At 29.5% G+C, this 24,992-nt stretch overlaps 6 protein-coding genes across 7 annotated transcripts; 3 read left to right on the top strand and 3 right to left on the bottom strand.

Moving 5' to 3' along the window:
- The first annotated feature begins 253 nt into the window (after positions 1 to 253).
- LOC134834555 (nuclear pore complex protein Nup93-1-like) lies at positions 254 to 2,984 on the top strand. The gene is made up of 3 exons (XM_063849274.1): positions 254 to 449; positions 518 to 2,737; positions 2,819 to 2,984. Exons 1-3 carry the CDS (start codon positions 342 to 344, stop codon positions 2,936 to 2,938), a joined length of 2,448 nt encoding a protein of 815 aa, XP_063705344.1. The 5' UTR covers positions 254 to 341; the 3' UTR covers positions 2,939 to 2,984.
- Positions 2,985 to 3,027: 43 nt separating this feature from the next.
- On the bottom strand, positions 3,028 to 8,795 carry LOC134834816 (serine-rich adhesin for platelets-like). Of its 2 annotated transcripts, XM_063849602.1 has the most exons (6): positions 7,044 to 8,795; positions 5,794 to 6,445; positions 5,058 to 5,726; positions 4,505 to 4,995; positions 3,550 to 4,323; positions 3,302 to 3,490 (listed from the first exon to the last, which is right to left on the bottom strand). In XM_063849602.1, exons 1-6 carry the CDS (start codon positions 8,719 to 8,721, stop codon positions 3,429 to 3,431), a joined length of 4,326 nt encoding a protein of 1,441 aa, XP_063705672.1. In that variant the 5' UTR covers positions 8,722 to 8,795; the 3' UTR covers positions 3,302 to 3,428. The 2 variants fall into 2 exon arrangements, with proteins under 2 accessions (XP_063705671.1, XP_063705672.1); XM_063849601.1 differs by having other exon boundaries at positions 3,028 to 4,323.
- Positions 8,796 to 9,260: 465 nt separating this feature from the next.
- On the top strand, positions 9,261 to 10,785 carry LOC134833262 (4-hydroxybenzoate polyprenyltransferase, mitochondrial). The gene is made up of 2 exons (XM_063847526.1): positions 9,261 to 9,396; positions 9,460 to 10,785. The coding sequence occupies exon 2, from the start codon at positions 9,496 to 9,498 to the stop codon at positions 10,705 to 10,707; it is 1,212 nt and encodes a 403-aa protein (XP_063703596.1). The 5' UTR covers positions 9,261 to 9,396; positions 9,460 to 9,495; the 3' UTR covers positions 10,708 to 10,785.
- Positions 10,786 to 11,320: 535 nt separating this feature from the next.
- Positions 11,321 to 13,471, bottom strand: LOC134833261 (pre-mRNA-processing factor 17). The gene is made up of 3 exons (XM_063847525.1): positions 12,994 to 13,471; positions 12,055 to 12,820; positions 11,321 to 11,984 (listed from the first exon to the last, which is right to left on the bottom strand). The coding sequence occupies exons 1-3, from the start codon at positions 13,380 to 13,382 to the stop codon at positions 11,451 to 11,453; spliced, it is 1,689 nt and encodes a 562-aa protein (XP_063703595.1). The 5' UTR covers positions 13,383 to 13,471; the 3' UTR covers positions 11,321 to 11,450.
- Positions 13,472 to 13,604: 133 nt separating this feature from the next.
- LOC134836037 (adenylosuccinate lyase) lies at positions 13,605 to 15,975 on the top strand. Its single transcript, XM_063851160.1, has 2 exons — positions 13,605 to 13,861; positions 13,922 to 15,975. The coding sequence occupies exons 1-2, from the start codon at positions 13,727 to 13,729 to the stop codon at positions 15,230 to 15,232; spliced, it is 1,446 nt and encodes a 481-aa protein (XP_063707230.1). The 5' UTR covers positions 13,605 to 13,726; the 3' UTR covers positions 15,233 to 15,975.
- On the bottom strand, positions 15,579 to 17,654 carry LOC134836036 (transmembrane protein 181). The gene is made up of 7 exons (XM_063851159.1): positions 16,897 to 17,654; positions 16,742 to 16,822; positions 16,558 to 16,657; positions 16,458 to 16,502; positions 16,167 to 16,399; positions 16,002 to 16,104; positions 15,579 to 15,922 (listed from the first exon to the last, which is right to left on the bottom strand). The coding sequence occupies exons 1-7, from the start codon at positions 17,575 to 17,577 to the stop codon at positions 15,579 to 15,581; spliced, it is 1,587 nt and encodes a 528-aa protein (XP_063707229.1). The 5' UTR covers positions 17,578 to 17,654.
- Between the last annotated feature and the right edge of the window lie 7,338 nt (positions 17,655 to 24,992).

Here is a 24,992-nt window from a genome sequence, read left to right as displayed (position 1 = left end):
TGTGTTTGGAATTTTTATTTAACTGTTTGAATAAGTGTTTATTGTATTTAAAACACAATAAAATTTAAGAATAGTAATATTTATTTAAATACCGTATTTAGATATGACAAGGCACCACCGCGGGCCCCCATGGCCCTATTGTGGTTGTAATACCGTATTTGTTTTAAATAAATGTTAACAAGCATCTAAATATTTATTTACTTAATGAAATGCCGGTTGCAGAAACGAATAATTTTTGTCTGCTAGGGTATAGAGTAACTTAACCTTCTCTTCAAATAACATATTGCAAGAAATTAAAGTTTATTTAATAAATAAATTGTTTGAAACATCGCAAAACAAAAATGGATTTAAATTCAATCTTGCAACAGGCTCAAAAATTGACAAATGAGCAGAGTTTAAAAGAATTCAATGTAGAAAGAACACTTCCTCAAGTTTTGCAAGCAACTAAAGTGCGTACATCGATTTTTTAATGTTCACATTAAAATTATGTAAATATGTATTTGTTTTTATTGTATAGGAACTTCACAATCGAGTTCGAACAACGCAAGACTTTCAAAATATACAAGCTCATATTTTACTTGGTTCAAAAGGAATAGATTTGCCAAAAATTTCACGAAAATTGGAAGCTTTAAGTACACAAAAAACTTTCGAGCCTTTAGAACCAATCACAGATACTGATGTTGAGAGCTTTTTAAAAAATGAACGAGAGAACGTAACTCTATCAGTTATTGAAGAAGCTCACAGAAATTGCGTTAAAAAAACACATTCTCAAAAATGGAATTGTATTTTGACTGAATGGAAACATGAAAAAACAAAGCTTATGAATGCATTAATAGGACCTTCGCAAAATTGGATTGATTTTCGCAAAGGCTCAGAACCTACTGCGCTCAATGAGGTACGGCTTAAGCCATGCTCGTCTTTAAATAACCAAGAAATGGCATATGCTCGTATCGTACAGGACTATAATAAATTTGTATGTGAAGGTGTAATGCGGCCGTCTTTAGTAAATATGTTTGCCAAGGCAGCAGAAACTTTTAATGATCCCAAAATAAGCGAATTATGGGATCTCATTTTATGTATTACAGATATACCGCCAATGCCCAAAACTCAAGATCCTATTAAAACAAGATCAGAGCACCAATACTTAATAATTCAAGCAAGAAAATATTTGGAAAACCGTTACAAATTATACATGCAGACAGTCAGTTCACAAAATCTTCGTGCAGCAAATCGAGGAGGAGTTCCGAGCACTTACAATCTTGTAAGTTCTTTTGTGAGTGTAAAATTTAGTACATCCAATACGTCAACAATTGGTTTACAAGATGGACTCATAGATGGTAGGCCGACTTGGGCCATGGTTTATTATTCTCTAAGATGCGGTGACATACAATCTGCATTGTATTGCATGAAACAAATAGGCTCAGGAAACGATGATATTATTGCGATTCTCGAAGAAAATGTCAAATATCCCGTACAAAAAAACAATGTAAAGCTTGAAAACCAAATAAAAATGATCTACAAAAGACAAATTCGTAATTCGACAGATGCTTACAAACGAATCGTTTACTGCATTTTGGGTCGTTGTGACATTAATGAAAATCACTCGGAGGTTGCTAAAACTTCAGATGACTTTTTATGGATTCAACTATCAATGATACGTCGTCAATCAACAACAGAAGATACTGATCCAGAAACTATAACTTTTTCAAATTTACAAACTATGATATTGGAACAATTTGGAGAAAAACACTTTAATGCAGCAGAACAGCCACTTTTGTATTTCAAAGTTCTAGTACTCACAGGTCAATTTGAAGCTGCCATTGAATTTCTTTCAAGATCAGCACAATATAAAACTCATGCCATACACATTGCCTTAGCATTGCATGAATTGCATTTGCTAGGTGGACCACGAAGCATTCAGGAACCACTTCTCTCAATAGATATCGACGATGTCACACCAATGCGTCGTCTTAACATCGCTAGATTAATTATGATGTATGTCAAAAAATTCGAGATCTCTGATCCTAATGAGGCAGTGCAGTATTTTTTTTTCCTTCGTAAATTTAAAGATTTAAAAAACAGAAATCTGTTTTTAGTATGTGTTTCAGATTTAGCAATTCAATGCCGTGAATATGAACTTATTTTTGGTAAAATTCAAATTAATGGAATGCGTTCCCGTGGCTTGATTGATCTCTTTGAAACAGTTGAAATAGATGCAAAAAATTGTGCTAATCTTGTGGCAGAAGAACTTGTACAAAAGGGAATGTTTGAAGACGCAGTTACATTATATGATTTAGCGCAAAACATTGAAAAAGCCGTCCTCTATATTTCTATTCTTTTATCACAGGTAGTTCACCATGAAAAAAAATCAGGCTCATTAAAAACACGAGTCACTTTAAAAGCTGATGAACTCATAATTCGCTATTCTTCGGAAAAGCTAACAGTAGATTCAAAACTTATAAAAACATTTGATACGCTTCGTCAGTTGGGAATCTTCTTTGATCAATATTATGAAAAAAACTATGAATCTGCTATAGAAATATTAGAAGGTTTAAATATAATTCCATTAAACTCATCACAAATCGAAGGTAGCATCTCTAACTTTAAATCAATGAGCGGTGAAGTTTCTCGTGTGTTTCCTGAAGTACTTTTAGCGGCTATGGATATTCTTCATAAAAAATACCAGACTGTTAAATCAAAAGAAATAAATCATTTGCAGAATCAAGGACATGAAAGAGTAAGTTCCAAATATTATGTAAAAGTTAAATATTTTCAAATGTTAAAGCAAATATTTTTTTGTTCATTACATTTATTATAGCAATTATTCTTTTTACGAGAACAAGCAAAAGCAATCACCAATATGGCAGCAATGATACCATTTAGAATGCCTGGAGATGTTAACAGCCGATTAGTACAAACTGAAATTTTAATGAACTAATATTACGAATTGAGAAATAATAATAAATACAATATGATTTTAATTCTTTAAATTTATTCTTTTATTATTTATTATTTTATTCACTCAAAAAGTAAATTAATTTTATTTTTGTATGGGAAATTGTCATACTTTACCATTTGGTTTAGTTTTATTCTTTAAGTAATTGATAGATGAATTATTATTATATTTTGTATTCGTATTGGTTTCAAGAATTGAATCATTGTCATGTACTAATATTTTATTGTGATTGGGTGTTTGAGGTTTTTGCTTTGCACTAGCACATACATTTTTGTTTGGTTTTGCAGTCCTTGGTTTTTCTCCAGCAATTTTGTCAAAACAGTTTACCTGTTTTGTTTTCATCGTTGTTTTATTTTGATTGGAACAAACCGAGAATTTATGGTGAAAGGTTGATACAGAATCTGACCGAATTTTGGGTTTCTGAATTTTTGAGATAAAATTATTAAGCGGTATTTTATTTTTCTGAATTCCCTCAGCCTTTTGTTTGGGAGTTTCCGGCACAACAATAGGAAGGTCTAAGTCGCTTGAATTTTCCTTAATAAAAGTACCCTGACGTTCAGTAATTTGGTGAGATTGTGTAATCAGTATATTACCAGTTGTCCTGCTTTTATTTGTCTGATCATTATGATTGGTTGGTTGGCAAGTAATCATATCTTTTTGTCCATAAGTTTTCACCCGGTCCTTCATATATAAGTTCGAAGTTTTAACATGACAAGATTTTGAATAAATGGTCTTTACTTTACTCATTTTTCCATTTCCGTTTTGTTTTGATATTTTGTTTGTTTGTTTTTGGTCAATATTGCAGGTTTGTAAAAGATTGATTGCATCATTTGTAATTGTGTATGTTTTAAACCTTTCAGAAAGGCGTCTTCGATTTAAGCGACTATTATGAATCGATGATGATTCTGTAGATTCATTAATACATTCGTTTAAATTAGTATTTGAAATCGTCATTGTTTGAGTATCTGACGTCATACTTTCGATTGAAATATGTGAACCCATCACTTCATTCATAACAGATGGATGATTTATGTTATCAATAATTGTGTAGTCGATAGAAGCACTGTGAATATCATTTGATTTATCAACACCAATGTTTTTTAAAGTTGATGTTGTTCTACACATCTGGTTATTGGAATCAGTTGGTACATCATAGCTCGTAGTAGATAATGAAAGACAATCTAAATCTGATGGTGGTTGTACATTGTTTAAATCACAGCTTATTAAAAGATCCTTTGAAGAGTAGTTTTCCAGCTCAACAGCGAACTTTGTCGCTTCCATTATTAAATTTGAATTCATCAAAGATGAACAAAATTTGTTGTTTGATTCTGCTGTACTAACTTTCTGTCCGACTTTAAATTGAATATCTAAATAAGAAAACTTAATTAGGCCGTTCCAATTTTTTTTCCATGTTTTTGTCCCAAAAGTTGTCGAAAATTGAAAATAATTTGAAAAAAATTTTATTTTTTTATTTTTTCTTATTTATTTTCGACAAAAACAGAGAAAAAATTTTGGACCGATTATAAAAAAATGAAACAGAAAAAATACCATGTTTTGTGTTGTCTTCACTTATGTAAGATCCTGGCTTAGATATTTTAGAAACTTTTTTTAGGTCGTAAGTATTTTGCACCTTCCACATGTTACCCGCATTATTTTTTTCTATTAAACGATTTGATATTTGATGATTTTTATTTGATGAACCTGTTGTTTTATTAATTCCTGTTCTTATTACTTCTTCAAGTAATAGATCGACATCTTGTTCATTTTCATTATAAAATTCGTTTTCTTGACTCATAACTTTCTTCATTCCTGATTGAACTATTTGTTCTAATAACGAATGATTTGTTTGATCATCACACGAATCGATAGAGCTGTAAGAGTTGTCAAGATTAGAAACAAGCTTTTGTGTTCCGGCAATAATTGCTTGGTTCAAAAACCTATCATCATCAACTGAATCACTGGATATAGAGCTCACTGTGTCGCAAGATTCATTTTTTGTATTTCTTTTTGATGATTCATCTATAGGTCGTCTATCAACACTGAAAATAAAATCGGTAACTGTATTATTTATTTATAAATAGTATAAAAAATAGAGTCATACGTTTCATAATTTACAAAGTTAAACAATTCAGAATTAATTGTGATGGCAGAAAGCTCAGACGTTGCTGTAAAGCTAGCTCGGGTTCCTTCAATATCAATCGGATTAATTTCATCACACACAGATAAATAATCTACTTTTCCATCATCTCGCAAACGCTTAAACGAATTCCCAATAGTTTGTCTTGACTTATTATAAGTTGATTCAATTCCTTTCTGGACAATGGCCTCTAATATTTGATCTTCATGACTTGATTCAAACTTTTCATTTTCATTTACAGTCTCCATCGATAAATTACTTAAATTACAGCTGCTTCCTACTTTAGATAATGGTATTGGAGTATCCTCAGTCAAATATTCTTTTGGCAAATCATCTAAATCAATCCCTATTCCTGGAAGTCTTATTGTACTCGATTGAATTCCAATACTAATTGTTTGTTCCAATATATAGTTATCATCATCCATGACGTTTTCCTGTTTACTTTCAATACTGGCTTGCGATGTGATATTATTTACGTAAGAATTATTTTGTATTTTCGTTGCATCATCTATGTCAATTGAACTTTTACAAGCCTCAAAATTTTCGGGAGCTCTTATTGCAATATTAAAAAGTACATCCTGAATTGGAGAATCTGGTAAGTCAGACGGTGATATAGTTCCACTTGCAAGACGACTGAAAAAATCCAATAACAAAATAAATATTTATTGATAATATAAAGAAGAAATAAAATATACCTTACCTAAAATCACTTACTACAGAACTTTTATCATCCACAATACAAACTGATCCTGCACTGTTGAGAGAGTCGGTTGAACTATTTCTTGAAAAAATAAGTGGAGTTTCTAATAAAGATCCATTTTCTACATTGTTGCTAAGTTTAACAGTGTTTTCGGTTGTTAAATTAGATGATTCGTGTAATTTAACTGAAATTTCTTGCACTTCTGATAAATTTGACAGTGAATCACATCGAGTTGGTGTACCTTCTTCACAATAGTTTATAGGCTTTTCGGGGGTAAACATACCTGAGTTTACAGGTGTTAATTTTTTCAGAGTGCTTGTGTTGTTTCTTAGTTTAAACGGTTCTGGTTTTCTTGCAGCTTTTAGGTAAGACTTAGTATGTTCAATATTTCGTAAATCACTAACTGATCCGGAAATAGAGGTATATTTCGGAGTACCCTCAGTAAAATATGTTTGTACATAATCTTCATCAATCGAGATACATTGTTCTTCTTCTAGCCCTATAACATGTTCAGCATATCGAATGGAAAAATTTACAGGTTGATCTAAATCAGTTTCTTGATAAAGTTGTTTTTCATTATTACTAATACTTTTGTTGATGTTGATGTCGATTGATTCATTAATGCGATCATTTGAAGCATTTGACTTTTGAGCTGAAAATAAAATAGCCATATTGTTGAAAATGTTTTGGTCATAATATTTACTGTCTAATTCTTTTGAAAATCCCCAAGAGGGATATCGAGTACCTAAAAACTTGTGTAAAATTTGTGTACATATTTGAACAATTTTATAACAAGAAGTTATAATTTATAACTTCTAATATATATATATATATATATATATAAACACCATTATTATGGAAAAAATTTACAGAAAAAAAAATTAATGGATGAACGATCTTGAATGGGTGCATTCAAGATTGTTCATCGGTGGACATTAATGATTTTTTCCAAATATTTATTTATCGAACTCGTTCATGTTTATTTTATCATCATAAATCGTTATCATCAAAAATAACATCAAAAAAACACCATTATTATGGAAAAAATTTACAGAAAAAAAAATCATAATGGATGAACGATCTTGAATGTTATTATGATCAGCCTTATATAATAATTTTTTTTATTTTTAATTCTTAGTCAATTTTTGTGCGCAACTCGATATTTTTCTTGGAAGAGGGAAGGAAAACATTTTGGAGGATTGTATTATCCAATACGAAAACACAAATTAAAATAAAATTTCAATACTAACTTTTTCTTTTTGTAAACCCCATGGAAGTTGGCAAAGTGGATACACAATTATTAGACAAATTTTTTATAAAATCCTGTTGAAACGCTCGTTGTTTTCGAACATTTAAACTAGGTAGTTCTTTCAAATCCATAGATTTTGATATTGAATCCGAAGATTGATCTATTAATCCTGTTTTTTGGAAGTTCAAGAGATTTCTCAAAGCAATTGTACTGCCGGTAGATATCATTTTATGTTTCGAATAAATAAGCGATCTTAACATTGGTATTGCTGAGTTATCTCGCAAAAATTTTTGATCTTCAGGACAATTTGATGACAAATTACCTAAGGTACCGCTAGCATTGCTTACAATTGTAAGGCTTGGGGATTTCAGTTGCTGTAATAGAATGCCAAGGCAATTTTGCCTTCGTAAAATTTGACGATACTCTTCTTTTATTGCTATATGACTCGATATATTTCTTAGGATTCCTCCCGCATTTTCAACGATAGCTAAAGTTTTATTTGGAGAATCATATTGGAGCATTCTAATCAAAAAACTAATTGCACCATCGCACTCACAAAATGCAGCCTTATTAGCAGAACAATGATTTGACAAATTCCACAATGCAGATAAAATTGATTTAAGAGTATTTTCTTGAACGCACTGCATGGCTGCTTTGGTCAATATTTTGACTGTGTTGATTTCGCTCAATATTTGCTTAACGTTGGCATCTGCTCGCCAAGACAAATTTCTTAGTACACTTGCTGTAACTTGTACCAATTCATCACTACTTGAATCAATTTGTTGTACAAATGATTTCATGAACTTCTTGTTGGAACACAGCAGTGTTTTATTATTTCCATCTCCAAAAGTTAAGTTAGTCAAAGTCATGCCTGCGTATCGTCTCAAAGTAATGCAATTAATATCTTTGGGTTCTGATCCATGGGCGTCATGGTCTAATTGAACTAAATTTGAGATAGTTTGCAAAGCACCTAACGAACACATTGCATGTCTGTGGTCTTCATCGAAACTTATTTTCATTAACGTTCCAATGGAAACAATCGGATGCGACTCCGGTATTTCATGGGCTTCGGCATTTAAATACTTTTTCAGAATATCGCAAAAGTCTAGAAGCTGCTCTATAAGTTTAAGTACTCGAATTTCACGACGTCCATTCTTATCATCATTATGATGACAATGAACAATATTATGTAAAGCAGCACCTGCGTTTTTTCGCATTGTCTCATTTGTATCATCAGAATGAAGAAGTTGAACCAATATGGATATGCAACCAGATTTTCTAAGAGCTAAACAGGTTTCACGGTTCTTTGATAACTCAAAAAATTTTTCTGCCATTTCATTGTTTTTATTTTGCCCTAACATACCTAATAAGGAATATACGCATTCAACTTTAGGTCCAAGGTTTGTTTCAATTTCGTTACTATTACTAGAATTTAACATTAAGTCTGATGTAGGAGGACTTAGATCTTCAATTTTGTTGTTTGTATTACATTTCATACTCCTTCCTATCATAAACGAATCGGAAATAGTGTTTTGGGCTTCGATATCTTTTTGATGGTCTGTTTGATTATTTTCAGCTGATTTTTGTGGATTTGAATTATAATAATTGTTATCCAGAAAGTGCGGCTTTCCAGATTCCTCACAAGCATCGTGAAATTCTTCTTTATTAATTGATTTCATTTCTAAGTAAATGATAAATATATCAATTTTTTCAAGAGTTCTAACATCAAACTTTTATTTATTGATTTCACACTCCCGATACCCTCCCAGTCATCATAAACTATCTTTATTTGTAATGTGGTATATAAATAAATACTATTTAATATGTACATACTTAAACTCTCGTGTTATTTACATTAAAATTATGGAATTAACTCATTATCTAATAAATTCCTTTATAATAAATTTATTAAATATAGACCATTAATTATTTATTTCACTTAATAAAAAAAAAATAGGGGTAAAAATAAGTACTTTTTAATTGTTTGTAACGAATATTAAAAATGAATTACAAAAACCAAAATTGATTTTTTTCTCAAATCTCATATCTTAGCTCGAATTTCTTAAATATATTTATAAATATAAATAAATACATATATTAATTAAATAAAATAATATTATTTTTTTCTTTAGCCCCCTTCATCAATTGTTACAGTAAAGTAGGTATTTATAAATAAATACAAAACCGTTCAGTGAATAACACAATTTTTAACCTTTAATTTGTTATATGTAAAATTGAATTGAAAATTTGGTTTACAGCTTTACTTTTAATGAACAACTGAAAATATAGAATATTCTTTGAGAAATAGATTTTTGTATGACATTTTCTAAAACTATCTGATTCATATTCTTTTTGTAAGTAAAGCATAAAGAATGACAATTTGATTTGTAATAATATTATGCTCTTTTTTAATTTAGGTAATTCACATCTGGTAATTTGTATATTTTTAAAAAATGTACCGTCTGAACAGCAGGTTTTTGTCGCAAAACATTAAAAGTCAAAGATGCATGAAAATACTGGTTCCGAAAAACAAACAGTTTTATGGACAAAGAGAATTTGTACTGAATAATTCACGATTTATGCAAGAAAAAGTTGGATACTTAAAACACAAATATATCAAAATAAATTTTTGTCATATAAATCATTTTTGTATCCATAAAAAATATGAACGGAAAAATAATCATTTGAAAGATATAATAACTCCAATAAGACCATATTTAGGTTTGATAAGATTTGAAAGACCAGTGGGAACTATGCTTCTATTCTGGCCTTGTGGATGGAGTATCGCTTTATGTGCAGCACCAAGCCAATTACCGGACTTTTACACACTATCATTATTTGCTATAGGATCTTTTATAATGAGAGGAGCCGGATGCACAATAAATGACATGTGGGATCGTGACTTAGATGCTAAAGTAGAAAGAACCAAAAATAGACCACTTGCAAAGAGTCAAATAAGTAATTTAGATGTTTTGACATTTTTAATGGCACAACTTGGACTATCGCTAACAATCTTGCTTCAATTTAATTGGAATTCAATTATGCTGGGAGCTAGTTCGTTGGGTCTAGTTGCAACATATCCTTTAATGAAAAGATTAACAAATTGGCCACAATTAATGTTAGGCCTAACTTTTAACTGGGGAGCTCTTTTGGGATGCAGCGTTGTTAATGGAGTGGTCGTATGGTCATTTTGTTTACCGTTGTATTTTGCTGGAGTTTGTTGGACAATTATTTACGACACAATATATGCTCACCAAGATAAAGTAGACGACATAATGTTTGGAATAAAATCGACAGCAATACGTTTTGGTGATAAAACAAAGTCATGGTTAACTGGATTTAGTGTCTTGATGATGACGAATTTATCAATTGTTGGAATGATTTGCAGTCAAACCTTACCTTACTACATTTCTTTAATCATGATTGGTGTGCATTTGTCACATCAAATTTATTCTCTAGATATTCATAATCCTAAAGATTGTGCAAATAAATTTTCATCCAACAATCAAGTAGGCTTAATATTATTTTTGGGAATTGTAATAGGAACAATTTTAAAAGAAAAAAAAGAGGAACATGTCAAAATTATTAAAAAACCTAGCAATAATACAAAAACTGGTAGTAATAGAGGAATTCAATTAGTATCATGTACAACCAAACCAATATAAAACTAAAAAAAAACTACAGATGTATTTTGAATAAATTAAATAATATGAAACCAATTAGTAGGTTTGAACTTGATTAAATTTTTTTCAAGCGTCGAAGTTGTATTAAAGGAAAAAAATGGCAAAAATAATGGAAATTTTCAATTTTTAAAATAATCAGTGTACCTAGCCTAAATCAAACTTTAAACGAGAATGAATTGCATTCGTGTATAAAACGAATGACTTGACCGCATTTCAATGTGTTCAATTCCATGATTTTTCATAAATTTTTCGAGTTATCCCGAAGATTTTCATCAATTTCTCACGAGACTCCCTTGAACATTTTCAAATGTTGAAATTTTTCAAGATTTTCCATGCATTTTCCAAGTTTTCCCGAAGTTTTCCACTAGTTTTCATCGACAACATTTTCCAACGGAGAAAACTCATTTAAATTTCCAACGGATAATTTTTTTAAATATGCTGTCAAAACTGTCATTTGAAAAGAATTCGCCAAACCTGCTAATTCAAACAAAATTAAAGTGGCACACCACACAGACAGACGGACGGACGACATCACGAGCACAATACCGCATTTTTTCAAAAAAATTGAAATGCGGTAAAAATCATTTTGGCGTGTCTTTGATTTGTAAAAAACGTAAAAAAAAAGTATCACCGAATTATGATACAAAACGTTAAAAAATAGCATAAGAAAAGTTAAATTACTTTTATTTTCCGACAAAAAGTCAAATAACAAACCCAAACTATTTTTAGTCCCAATATTTTATTAATCCATCCCAACCAGCTGTTACTACTTTGCTGGATTCTTTAGGATGCCATTGCGCACTAATGCAAACGTCACTATGTGCTTGCCATTTTTTGTACAACTTAGTGGTTTTCCAATCCCAAATGTAAGCTTTTCCATCACCGTCTCCTGAAATTAAGTAACTCATGTCTGGAGAAAATCCTAATTGACATGCGTAGCCAGAAACCATATGACCTTCAAATACCTTTTTGCGGTTCATTTTGAATCGATTCATAGCAGTGAATATCACTATTTTATTATCAAGACTTTGGCACGCCATCCATTTACCATTTGGTGATAAGGCTACTGCTGGCATACTATGCATGGTAGGATCTGCAATATATTTCATGTCGACAGGAATATCCCATTCCCAAACGCGAAGACTCTTATCATCTGAAGTAGTTACAAATCTTCGGTTGTTATCCACAAATGTAATTGAATTAACTGCACCAAGATGACGATCGTATTCTTGAACTATATCTCCACTTCTAGTGTCCCACTAAAAATAACACAAAAAATTAAGCTTTAGAGTTTATACATATAAGAACAACCATGTAATTTACACTTACACAGATTATTTTTTTATTTGAGGTTCCTGCTACAAAGAGATGTTGTTTATTGAAATCAGGATGAAATTTTACACAAAATGGGATTTTTTTTGCACTAAATCGAGAAACTACTTGTCCTGTTTCGGTATCCCACAATTTAATGTATCTATCATAACCTGCAGATAAGAATTTCTCTCCATTAATATTAAAATCGATGTCTCTAACAGCTTGTCTATGTCCAGAATAAGTTCGTAAGCAACGTCTTTCTCCATAAATCTCCCATATTTTAACTTTTGTATCCATGCTACAAGATAAAAGCAAATGGGCTGATTTTGGAAAAAACTTAATAGCTGAGACACCTTTTGTGTGACCCTGCCATGTATGTATATGAGCTTTTGGTAAGTAACATCGATCAGGTACGAAATCAGCACGCAAATTAGTCCCGCAATTGTGTGGGGGATGTAAGAAAGATCGCCCTTGATAATCAACTGCATCTTTCACATGTAAAATGGTTTTTTCTTCTACGGGTGCATCTTCACTTATTTTGTGTCGTTTATTTTTCTTTGCCATCATTTCTTCTATCTCAGCTCGTTCTTCATCATTTGGACACGCAACTCTTTGCTCATCTTCATATTTCGCCCATGGTCCTGAGAAACCGTGTACATCTTCTGGCATATTGTTTTTTATCCTTTTTCGTGGATCTTTTCTCGTTGTTTTCTGGAAAACAGTTTTCCCATCGCTATCATAAGCGCCTTGCAAATGACCTACATATGTTTTTCCATCGGTTCTAAAATTATTAATTATCATAAATAAATATATATTTATTACTAAGTAGCTTACGAAATTTTGATTTAATTTAAATTAAAATTCTTTAGTGCATAAATACAAATATAAATTTGGACCGAAACATTGAAGAGCCAACTCTCTCAATGATTTTTTGAGCAATTGGAAAGTACTTACACAGTTGACGGATCTACAGCATAACCGAAACTATGGAACGTACGACGTTGATTTTCGAACTGAAATTCAGATATATGAGCTTTTTCTACAAATCCAGATAATGTATTTCTGTGGGCTTTCATTTGTTCGGTCAGATTCGGATTACTCGGTCCTTGTACGGGAGTACAAAGCTCATCATATTTCGGGTTGTATGTTAGTTTTTTTGTGTTCGGATCGACAGCTCTTGGAACATGTTTTGAGCCATTGGGTAAAACTTTGGGTGCTAAACAAACTGAAAATGTTTTAGCAATGGAGTTTTGTGGATCAAATTCTTTAGTAACGTCATTCTCATGTTCACTGTTACTTTCACTGTCGCTATTTTTGTAGTCCACTAATCCTAACATCTTCATATAATTTAATCATATAATTTTAACTTTTTTTTTGATTATTTATAATGTTTTAAACGTTTACACTGTATTTAAATACATAAGTACTTACATTAGTATGTGTATTTATTAAAGAACCTGACAAAATAAGTTATAAGTATACGAATTATGTAAATAAATATAAATATTTATATTGAGTACTAAATAAATACCAAACGTATAGAAAAAAATTAACTGAATAAACCCTACTACCTTCATGAAAAAGAGTATTTAAGGTCGGTAGGTTATCAGAAAAAAATTGTTTTCTTAAAACGTCAGCTTATGTGCTTGACAACTAACCGAGTAGTTTTTTACACAATATTCACATAATGGAAAATCATCACGGATATATATCACCATTAAGCTCAAGGTACAGCAGCACCGAAATGCAGTATCTTTTTTCAAATCAGAACAAGTTTTCAACATGGAGAAAACTGTGGATAATGCTGGCAAAAGCCGAACAGGTTCGTAATTATACCTAAATATGTTTTTTTTCTTTATATGTATTCAATTCATACATTTAGGAGCTCGGACTTCAAATTAGCGATGATCAAATCTCTGAAATGGAAAAAAATATAGACAATATAGACTTTTCTGAGGCTGCTGAAGAAGAAAAACTTACACGACATGATGTTATGGCTCATGTACATGTATTTGCCAGGCAATGTCCTCTAGCTGCTCCGATAATTCATTTGGGTGCAACATCCTGTTATGTTGGAGACAATACAGATTTATTAATAATAAAAGGTGCCTTAGAGTTATTGTTACCAAGGTTGGCTCAAATCATTCATAGTTTGTCCAAGTTTTCCGAGGAACATAAAGACCTGCCTACTTTAGGATTTACACATTTGCAACCTGCTCAATTAACAACGGTTGGTAAAAGGTGTACATTGTGGATACAAGATTTATTAATGGATGAAAGAGCATTGAGTCGTTGCTTAGAAGACCTGAAATTTCGCGGTGTCAAAGGAACAACTGGGACTCAAGCATCATTTTTACAACTTTTTAACGGTGATAGAGAGAAGGTAAAAGCCCTAGATAAACGTGTGGCTGAATTAGCTGGTTTTAAACACTGTTATGCAGTAACGGGACAAACCTATTCTAGAAAAGTAGATCTAGAAGTCGTTTCAGCATTAGCAAGCTTGGGAGCAAGTGTATCCAAAATTTGTTCAGATATACGCCATTTGGCTAATATGAAAGAATTGGAAGAACCATTTGAAACGACTCAAATAGGGTCATCAGCAATGGCGTATAAACGTAATCCAATGAGGTCAGAACGATGCTGTGCTTTGGCACGTCATTTGATTACATTAGTAATGAATGCAGCTCATACTCACGCAAGTCAATGGCTGGAAAGGACTCTAGATGATTCAGCAAATCGTCGCCTTACGTTATCTGAATCGTTTTTGACAGCTGATGCAATGTTGCTAACCTTGTTGAATATATCACAAGGTATAGTCGTTTATCCTAAAGTTATTGAACGGCATATAAGGGATGAGTTACCTTTTATGTCAACTGAGAATATCATAATGGCGATGGTCAAAAAAGGTAATGATCGACAAGAGTGTCATGAAAAAATTCGAATATTGTCTCAAGAAGCAGGAGCACAAGTGAAAAAATATGGAAAAGACAATGATTTAATTGAGCGAATCAAAGTAGATGCATATTTTAAACCAATAATTAACGAGTTGTCAGATTTATTAAACCCGAATTCATTTACAGGCAGAGCTTCAGAACAAGTTGAAGAATTTTTAGCTGAAGAAGTAGCTCCAGTTTTGAAAAAATATGCGAATTGTATAGCAAAATGTACAGAAACTATTTTTCTAAAGATTTAAATTCAAAACGTCACCTGAGCTTATTACATAATAAAAAATATTAACATATAATAATAAATTTTCGACTTTTTCTCTTTAAATTTTTTTTTAAAGCTCCATGCTCCATTTCAAGAGTAAAAATTGCAAAAAGTGAACTAAAAAGAAATAAACAAATGAAGGAACAATATTGAAAAATGTGCCAAGTATGGAAGAAAAATATTCATTTAACCCATTTATTTTAAAATAAATGAATTTAAATTGACGTAGAAAAAAAATGGAAACAGCATAAATAGCTCTATACTATGTTAATTATTATTAAATTTTTATTTTCCAACTTTACAAGAATCAATCTTAGATTTATTATTTTTTAATCACTGTCATAATCATTTTTGTTCAAAGGTTTCCTAACATCGTCATAGTTTCCAACTTCAGAGTCACTATCGTTTATCATTGAAAAAGCTGGGTTATCTTTCGTAATAGAACGTTCAATCTGCATCTGTTCGTCAGGACTGTATACGTATGCATGAGTGTACAAATAAAAATTTAAAAGACCATAAAAGCACATAAATTTGGCTGAACTTTTGTAAGTGGTGTTGAGATCAGAAATAAAACTGTCTTCAAGTAAGCCAAAGCCAAAATTACCCATCGTTACTAAAGTTGATATAACGATGACAAACATCATGAAGACGGTCAAAAACTTTAGGCGAAGATCTGAATTCAAGATGTAAAAAATATTGTTTCTAATATATATATATTGATTTATAGTATGTACAAGTTTTAAGATAATTACCGAAATACGGCATAGATCTGAGTTCACTATAGGACTTTAGAATAAGTATAAATAAGTAAATAACATATGAGAGTCCTGATATACATAATAGTGTCTGGAAACTCTGTTTAAAGGGAAAAAAATGATTCAGCAATAAACTATAGTAAAACATTTTATTTTACTTACGTTATAATTAATATTATCCAAAGAATGACTGTATGTTGGGTCTTGAAGTTCTTTAATTTTTTCCTGACATGCCAAATTGATTGCACAAACCCAAAGTGGAAGGACCACAATAATCTTTGGAAGATAAAATTTTAAGAAACTTCTCTCGTTTTGTCTTAAACCATGATAAACACATAACCAAAACAAAAGTAGTCCACACAAAAATGTTGTTTGGAAAACGGCATCTAAAAGTCCTGCAAATTATAAAAAAATAATAAATAAATAGTTTGCTAGGTATTAAATAATACATGCCTGGTAGCCATGAGTTCACAAGAAATGTAAGTGGAAATAAAGGATCTGAAAATAAAAAAAATTAAATTCTGAAAGACATTATTAGTATTTTTTTACTCACTATCAAAAAGAATAAGCAAAGGTAGTAATACATATACTCCCAATTGCTCAAGAGACCAATAACTAATAGGATACTTCCTTAATGTGTGAGAAAACCAACACTAAATAATGCATAAAAATGTATTGTTTAGTTCGCTTTAGTTCGGACATATAAATAATTTAGAAGTATTTATTTAAAAACTTACTGTGGTCACAAATGCTGAGAAAAGAAAAATGAATCTAAACCATATCTCAATTTGTGTGAAAGCAGGATTATATGTTCTAAACTATAGAAATATACAAATATATATTATTTCAATGAATAGAATGGTAAATTAATTTGAAAATTTTTGTATCTTACATAAAATTTAATGTCATTTATATGGTATCTTTGATGAAAATTATGAAGTTGGAAGCGTATTGTAATAATATAGTGAGAAAAGTCTAAAAAACCACGATGAAGAACAATAAATGGCGTACAATTTGTCATTTTACAATTTAAATGTCTAGTTCGATTTCTATTTGATGTCATTAATGGTTTAGGTGTATGATTTTCCGTTAGTCCATCAAGAGTTACGAATATTGTAAAGGGCTTATCGATTATTTCATCATCTATGTTATCAATTTCCATCTTGGCAATTAGCCAAAGCTGCTGCGAATATGTTGTGAGTACAGGTGTTTTTATGACAAATGGTCCAGTTGCTAAAAAATCATTATTTTTGTTTGTTTGATTGACAGTCAACTCCTTAGCACTTATCTCTGTTGACCAAGTAATGGGAGGACCAGATAGGCCAATAAATATAGTCAGTAGAAGGCAAGCAAAAAACGCCAAAAACACTAAACACATTTCACGTTTGTGCATTTTGTAAAGACGCATAGTAACAGACCTTTCACACCGATCATGATGATATGCTGGTGCAATATATTTATTAAATTCACTAAACAAATCAGAAAATTGTGATAACATATTTCTAATCCGAAAAACAAGACCACCAGTTGGGACAAAATATGAGTACTCAGCATTCACTGATGTTTTACCCATGTTAGTAAAATAAGAATATTTGTATGTTCAAAGCTATTATCGCTGATTTTGTTGTTTTAAAGTTTTAAAATATTGTATTGTTATCCTTTTTCTTGATAAATTTAGTTTACATTCGTATTTCTAGTATTGGTGCGCATGTGTGTTAACACGACTAGAATTTCAATCTTGAATTAAAACGCAACAATACATTTACAAATGCGTTTTATAGAGGATTTGTGTATTTGGAAACTAAAGAAATATTTTATAAAGCAATTTTTCTGTAATAATATTACGACTAGTACTTACCAAACAAGATTGAAGCATAATTATATTAATTAAGACATAGTTTATTTTTAGAGATTTTTATTCAACCAATTTTTATTTTTTTTAAAATACTAAAAAATTGGCAAAATTGCAAAATAAAAAAAAGTTTTGAAATGGGTACATTTTTTTAAACAAAATTTAAACAATTTTTGGTCATAAATGAATATTTTAGTTGATTTTATGGTATCTATTATGAAATTTTAAACTACAAAAATTTCAAGTTACAATATAGGCATGTCACTTATTTTACAAAATATAAAAATTCAAAAAGATACCCCCCAGAATTTAAGATTATGCGCCACTGATTCCAAAAAGCCCAAAAACTCCAAGGTTACCTCGTGAAAAAAAGGTTCGGCGGGCTGAAACGTAAAATGACATATAAGGGGTAGGTGAATTTCGTTTTTTGATCATATATCTGTGTAAATTAATGATTTCGTGCATAAAATATATATCAATAGACGCAGAATTAAAAAACAAATTGATTGATATACAAAAAAAATAACCACATCCAAGAAAAAAAATTTGTCAAAAATTGGGTTTAAAGTGGAAAAATAGTCCAAAATGCTCCTCATGCGATCTCTTCATGTCATCTTTTCTTCAAAAATACTCATGATAGTTATGGAAAAATGTATATCATGCACAAAATCATTAATTTAGACGGATTTATGATCAAAAAACGAAATTCACCTACCCCTTAAATATGTCATTTTACGTTTCAGCCCGCCGAACCTTTTTTTCACGAGGTAACCTTGGAGTTTTTGGGCTTTTTGGAATCAGTGGCGCATAATCTTGAATTCTGGGGGGGTATCTTTTTGAATTTTTATATTTTGTAAAATAAGTGACATGCCTATAAATAACAAATTTAAACAAAAAAATTAAAAATTAAACAAAAAAAAAATAATTTTTCATAAAAAAAAAAGTCTAATGATTTTTGAAAAAATATTTTTTTAGAAGAAAATTCTTGTACCTAAAAATATTTCAATACAAAAGTTTTAAAAAATCCAAAATTTTTAAATTTTTTTTGAAAATTCCTTGAAAAATTGTGAAAATAGACCAAAAAACGGTAATTTTTGTGAAATTTTCAACTTTTTTTTTTATTTTGCCCTAGGGGAAGACGGGGCACATTCATAACACTTTTGCAGAACGCGCTTGGCATGTAGAAAAATAAATAATTTTCGGGATTTTCTTCATGGATGTGTTAGCTACATTAGTTTACTTTATTTTGGCGCAAGATTTGATCGATTATGACCATCAGTAAGGAAGTTATGATCGTTTTAGTAAAAGAAGTCATTTTTATGAATGTGCCCCAACCCTGGGGTAGATTCATAAATGGCCTGGGGTACATTCATAAACTATGGTTTTACTTCAAGGAAGTATTTTTTTTTGAAATGTGTTTATGGTCTACGATCCTCAGCAGACTTTTTCGTGATATATTTTTACCAGATATCCTTTCAGATATCTAGATATATTGACATTAGACTTCAAATTATAGACTATTATGAGGATATGCGAGAACAATGGCGATTCAGATTGTTTTTAGCCTTTTTTGACATCTAAGTCCATTTTTCGTCAAATTCTTTGATTGTAAGTAGTTTTTCTCGAAAAAACTAACAAAATCATATCAAAAATTTTTTGGATTCATACATTCGCTATGCTGTGCCATGTACGTTATGAATGTACCCCGAAGCAAGATTTTGAAATGACGCTCTGTGTATGTCAAGATGCTTGAATATTTTTCAATTTTTTTTTTTTTGTAAATTTGTGAAAGACACTTGGCACTAACTATTCAAAATAACATTTCAAAATTATTCATGATTCATAATGGACTTTTACATGATTTCTTAAGTCACAAAAATTAGATCAACGACCCCAAAAAACACATTTTGCCGTTTTTCTCCAAAATGACAGATTTTATCAAAAAAGTGTCTTCTGTGTATTTAAAGCGCATGAAAAACTGCACCTTTCGTAGAACAACTTTTTTTCATTCGGCCTTTCTAAATAGGAGAAAAATCGATTTATGAATGTACCCCAGTTATGAATGTGCCCCGTCTTCCCCTATTGGATTTTCGACTTTTGAAATCGGGCATGGGACAAAAAGTTCAAAAAAAAGAAATTTGGAGCGGCCTTAAAGTAATTAAAAACATTTTTCGAAAAGATAAAAATGTTTTTGACATTTTCAAAAATTCATATGTTTTTCTATTTTTTATTTTGCTCGTTAATGGACATCAATGATTTGGTCCAAAATGTTTTTATCGAACGCGTTCAAGTAAATTCGAATCATCGAAAATCATCATAAAATGTTAAAATATGTCATTGGAGTCAAAAATATTTATCAAAAAACACAATATTACAAAAATATTACAGATGGAAGCGATGAGCGATCTTGAATGCGCCATTTTTGATTAAATATTATTTAAGAAAAATGCAACAAAAAATTAAATGTAATATTGAAAAAGTTTGGGAGATTTACTTATATTTGAAGATTTTTTTTTTCAAAATCCAGAAAAATATTCTAAAGAGATTAAATTTTTTTAAATTTCAAAATTCTTCAGTTGAAAAAAATCTACTTCTTAAAAAAATTAAGAATTTGATGGACCATGATGGCATTGTGAGATATGTTTTATCGAAAATAAACTAATGCAAGACTCTATCAGATTGATGGCTCTCTAGAGAAGTCCGGTTTTTTTACTTTACCATTTCTATCGTAGCATTTTTAGAACGGAAGATATAAAAAATGGGAGAACTTCTGTTTTGCGCTGAATCTCATGAAATATTCGTATTACAAAACCAAATTAGAGAAACAAAGGCAATTCATTTATTTATCGTATCGGTCGGAGAGACTTAATTACAAATATTTACAGATAAAATTCTCATACATCGTATAATTTAGTGCTTACAAATTTAGTGTAGGAGCTGTTCAGCTATTTAAACACTATTATCTTGGATGTTAAAAAAGTATCCGTTTCTATTCTTGTTTTTTTTTTCTTTTTTTTTTTAACATATTTAACTATTTTTCCTTATTGATGGTTCCTATAAGGACTCTCTTAAACTTATGTTGATTAACATCACATCACATCAACGGCTTTCACGGCCAAGTCGGCTATCAAAAAAAAAAGTGAATTTATTTAAAAAATTTAAGTGTTTTATGTTTATTTTTGGATAGAACGAGGATTTTGAGGCTCTAAAAAGCCCTGTTTAAAAAACGAAAGATCAGCCGTTGTCCCGCCATTTTTAGAACACTTTCATGCCAAATTGGAAGTGTCTAGCACTGGGAGATGCCGGAATAGTAAAAATTTAAAGAAAAAACCGAAAACTACAGAAAATATTTACTTTATACATTCATATTTTATGTATTTTTGACAGACATTTTATTCAAAAGTTTTTAAATTTATTTTTATATTTATCAAGATTATCTTTGATAAATTGCTTTTAAACAAAATTGCATTCTTAGCATAAATTTAATAGTTCAATGCATATTTTTCTTTAATTATCAAAAATATTTAAAATTACAAAATAAACGTTTTAGAAAATTAATTAAATTTAATAAAATTAATAATTAATTATGACAATAGTGTTATAAATAACTTTACTACAATTTATAACTGAAAAACTAATATAACCACGACAATAATTGATCAGGCTTGTATGATTTAAATCAAAATCAAGAATCAAAAAATCAAAAAAAATGAATTGATTTTTTTAAGAGACAAATCAAATCATGATTTGAATTTTGATTTGATTTGCAAATTAATCAAAAAATTTTCAAAACTGAATTTTTTTTGATTTGATTTTCAATCGATTTTCAAGATTTAAATCAAAATTAATTCAAATCAAATCAAAAAAAAATTCAAAAATTTTTCAAAACTGAAATTTGTTTGATTTGATTTGAATTAATTTTGATTTGAATCAATTTTCAAATAAAATCAAAAAATTTTCAGTTCTGAAAAATGTATGATTGATTTGCAAATCAAATCAAAAATCAAATATTTTTTGATTTGATTTGAGGCATGCAAAAAAAACAATCAATGATTTCAATGAGCCTGTAATTGATGAACAAAAATCTGCAATTAAAAATAATTTACCTTCACTAAATAGCAAAAAAAAAAATAAAATTTTCAATAAAAAAAAAAATTAGAATTATTTTTTTGATTTTATTAAATTTTACTGAATTTTATTAAATTTTATACCTAATTTGTTTTAAATTTTTACTAAATTTCACAAAAGGTAACGAAAAGTAACAAAAAGTAATGAAAAGTAACGAAAAATCTTCCCGAAATTTCCTCCTGAAATTTCCCTAAAATTGTTATTTTTAATTGGCTCTAGCGCCCATTTAGAGCAGTTTGAGCTCAAATCTAACTATATCAGGAGAAAGTTCAAAAAATTCTACATCAATCTACATATACTAATCAGTTAATATATAGTGAAATATCGCTAATTTTGTGGTGGGAAAATTCGGGATTTTCATCAAAAATGAAAAATGTGACAGTGTTCAAATAACGTTTTCTTACGATGTAATAAGCAGAATGTATTACAGGTCAATGCTCCGTTTCCTGAACTTTCTCCTGATATAGTTAGATTGGAAATTGGACTGCTCTAAATGGGCGCTAGAGCCAAATAAAAATAACGATTTCGGGAAATTTCGGGAAGATTTTTCGTTACTTTTGTGAAATTTCGTTACTTTTATGATATTTAGTGAAATTTAGTAAAATTAATGAATTTTAGTAAAATTTAATAAAAACTAGTAAAATTTAATATATTTAAAAAAATTATTCTAAAATTTTTTTGTTTAATTAAAATTTATTTTTTTTTTTGCTATTTTGTGAAGGTAAATTATTTTTAATTGCAGACTTTTTATTTATCAATATATTGTCGTGATTATATTAGTTTTCTCAGTTATAAATTGTAGTAAAGTTATTAATAACACTATTGTCATAATTAATTATTAATTTTATTAAATTTAATTAATTTTCTAAAACGTTTAGTTTGTAATTTTAAATATATTTGATAATTGAAGAAAAATATACATTGAACTATTAAATTTATGCTAAGAATGCAATTTTGTTTAAAAGCAATTAATCAAATAAAAAAAAAAAAACCATCGCCCTGAACATCCAAACTTGGATAAGGGGTGACAGTGGGGTTGCACTGTCCTTCATTGCCGAAGATTTATCAGAGGTGACATGGCAAATATCACGCTCCTAGGTTTTCCCCGAAATTCATCGGTACTCATTTGGAAAAGAGGCTGAGTCGACCTCAACTGCTCCATCCGATTCCTACTACCTTCCAAGGGAATCGAACTGAAGCCGATCGAGCACATGCATTAGTACCCGTATAATACTACACAGCGTAATGCAGCGTAGTACAACAAAGTACTGGCGCGTTAACCCACTCGACCAACGAAGCAGTCGATCAAATATAATCTTGATAAATATAAAAATAAATTTAAAAACTTTTGAATAAAATGTCTGTCAAAAATACATAAAATATGAATGTATAAAGTAAATATTTTCTGTAGTTTTCGGTTTTTTCTTTAAATTTTTACTGTTCCCGCATCTACCTAATAGTCAAAAACAACTTGGAAAACGAGGAAACGAATTATTTATATTTAAAGTATTCTCGCAGGGTCAACCGAAAACAATTTCGGAAAAAATAAATTTATATTCATTAATCGACGAGACCACTTAAATTTAAATTCGAGATGGTTGTGCCACATTTATTAAGTATAAATCGGAAAACTCCTAAAAATAATTCATAACATCATATGATTTGTAATTAAAGTTCGTTGTGTAATATTTACTAAAAAAAACATTTTTAACTTACCTGGTACAGAGTTGAGAAAAAAATAAAATATATTTAATGTATTTTTATTCAATAAGATATTTTATTGTGTAAGTTATATAAATTTTCTTTGTTCTTTTCAAAATAGGAAATATAATCTTATAAGTTTATATCATACATTATATTATGTATTTTTCATTTTTGTTTAAATAAAATAATGTATATTATCGGCAACAATACATTGTTTTCTGAAACCTTTATGTTGTCATTATTTAAATTGTATTCATTAAAATAAGAAACGCAAAAATATCCATTTTACTATTCGTTGTTTAAGAAACCTTTAAGATTTAAAACTGTTAGTGTTTTAAGTATGAAACTTTGAAAAGTTTTACAAAAAAGAAAAAAAATAAAATAAAATAAATAAACAAATAAAACGTTTAAGCCTTATTTATTGTCATTATATGTTGTGTTTTTTTTTCATAGAAATAGTAATTTTTAAAACATATATATTTGTAACTTTTATTTATATTATGTAAATTTGGAATGTAAATATTTGCTGAAAGATTTTCTTATTATATTTTGTGAAACAGAATACAATATATTTACATATTGGAATGTAAGTAAATATATTTAATTTTTCAAATAGATTCATAAGTTTAGGAATTATTTCATAAAAAATTGAGAAACATTAATTAAATGTTAGTTTTTAATTTTGCGAAGTGGATATATTATTTATTTATCATGCAAAATATAATTTTTTGAAAAATGCTGTAAAAAGCTTGTCATTTTATTATAAGCAAGATAATTTTTTCTAATATATTTTTTTCAAAAATTTATAAAATATTCAAAACTAACAGTTTTCCGAAGATTCTTAACATTTTTATTTCTCTCTTTAAATATTTTAATTCTGAAGAGTTTTATTTACATAAATGGACCTCCATTGACCCCAAGTGCACTTTTCAATAAATTATATACACATTTAGTGGAGCCTGCTAGTGTGATATCACAAGAGTAATTATGTACTGAAAAAAGGCGTCGATTTTTATTTATTTATTATGACAAATATTTGATGTCACACTAACAGTAAATATAACTTTTTCTTTTGAATATATAATGAGCACACCAATAATACAATAGAAGAATTTAAAAAAGGGATAAAACAAAAAAAATAGTTATAAAGGAATATATGATTTGTCTTGAATGATCGAGCTCACTATAACAAAGAAATCAGGAATGCCTTACACAAATGCTTTGTTTTAATTATTTATCAAACAACTTATTCTTATTATTAAAATCATTAATTCAACTCTTGGAATACATAAGTCTTTTCCATT

The sequence above is a fragment of the Culicoides brevitarsis genome, chromosome 3 (assembly GCF_036172545.1).
Source record: "Culicoides brevitarsis isolate CSIRO-B50_1 chromosome 3, AGI_CSIRO_Cbre_v1, whole genome shotgun sequence".
NCBI classification, from domain to species: domain Eukaryota; kingdom Metazoa; phylum Arthropoda; class Insecta; order Diptera; family Ceratopogonidae; genus Culicoides; species Culicoides brevitarsis.
This window is presented reverse-complemented; position numbering and strand designations above follow the sequence as displayed.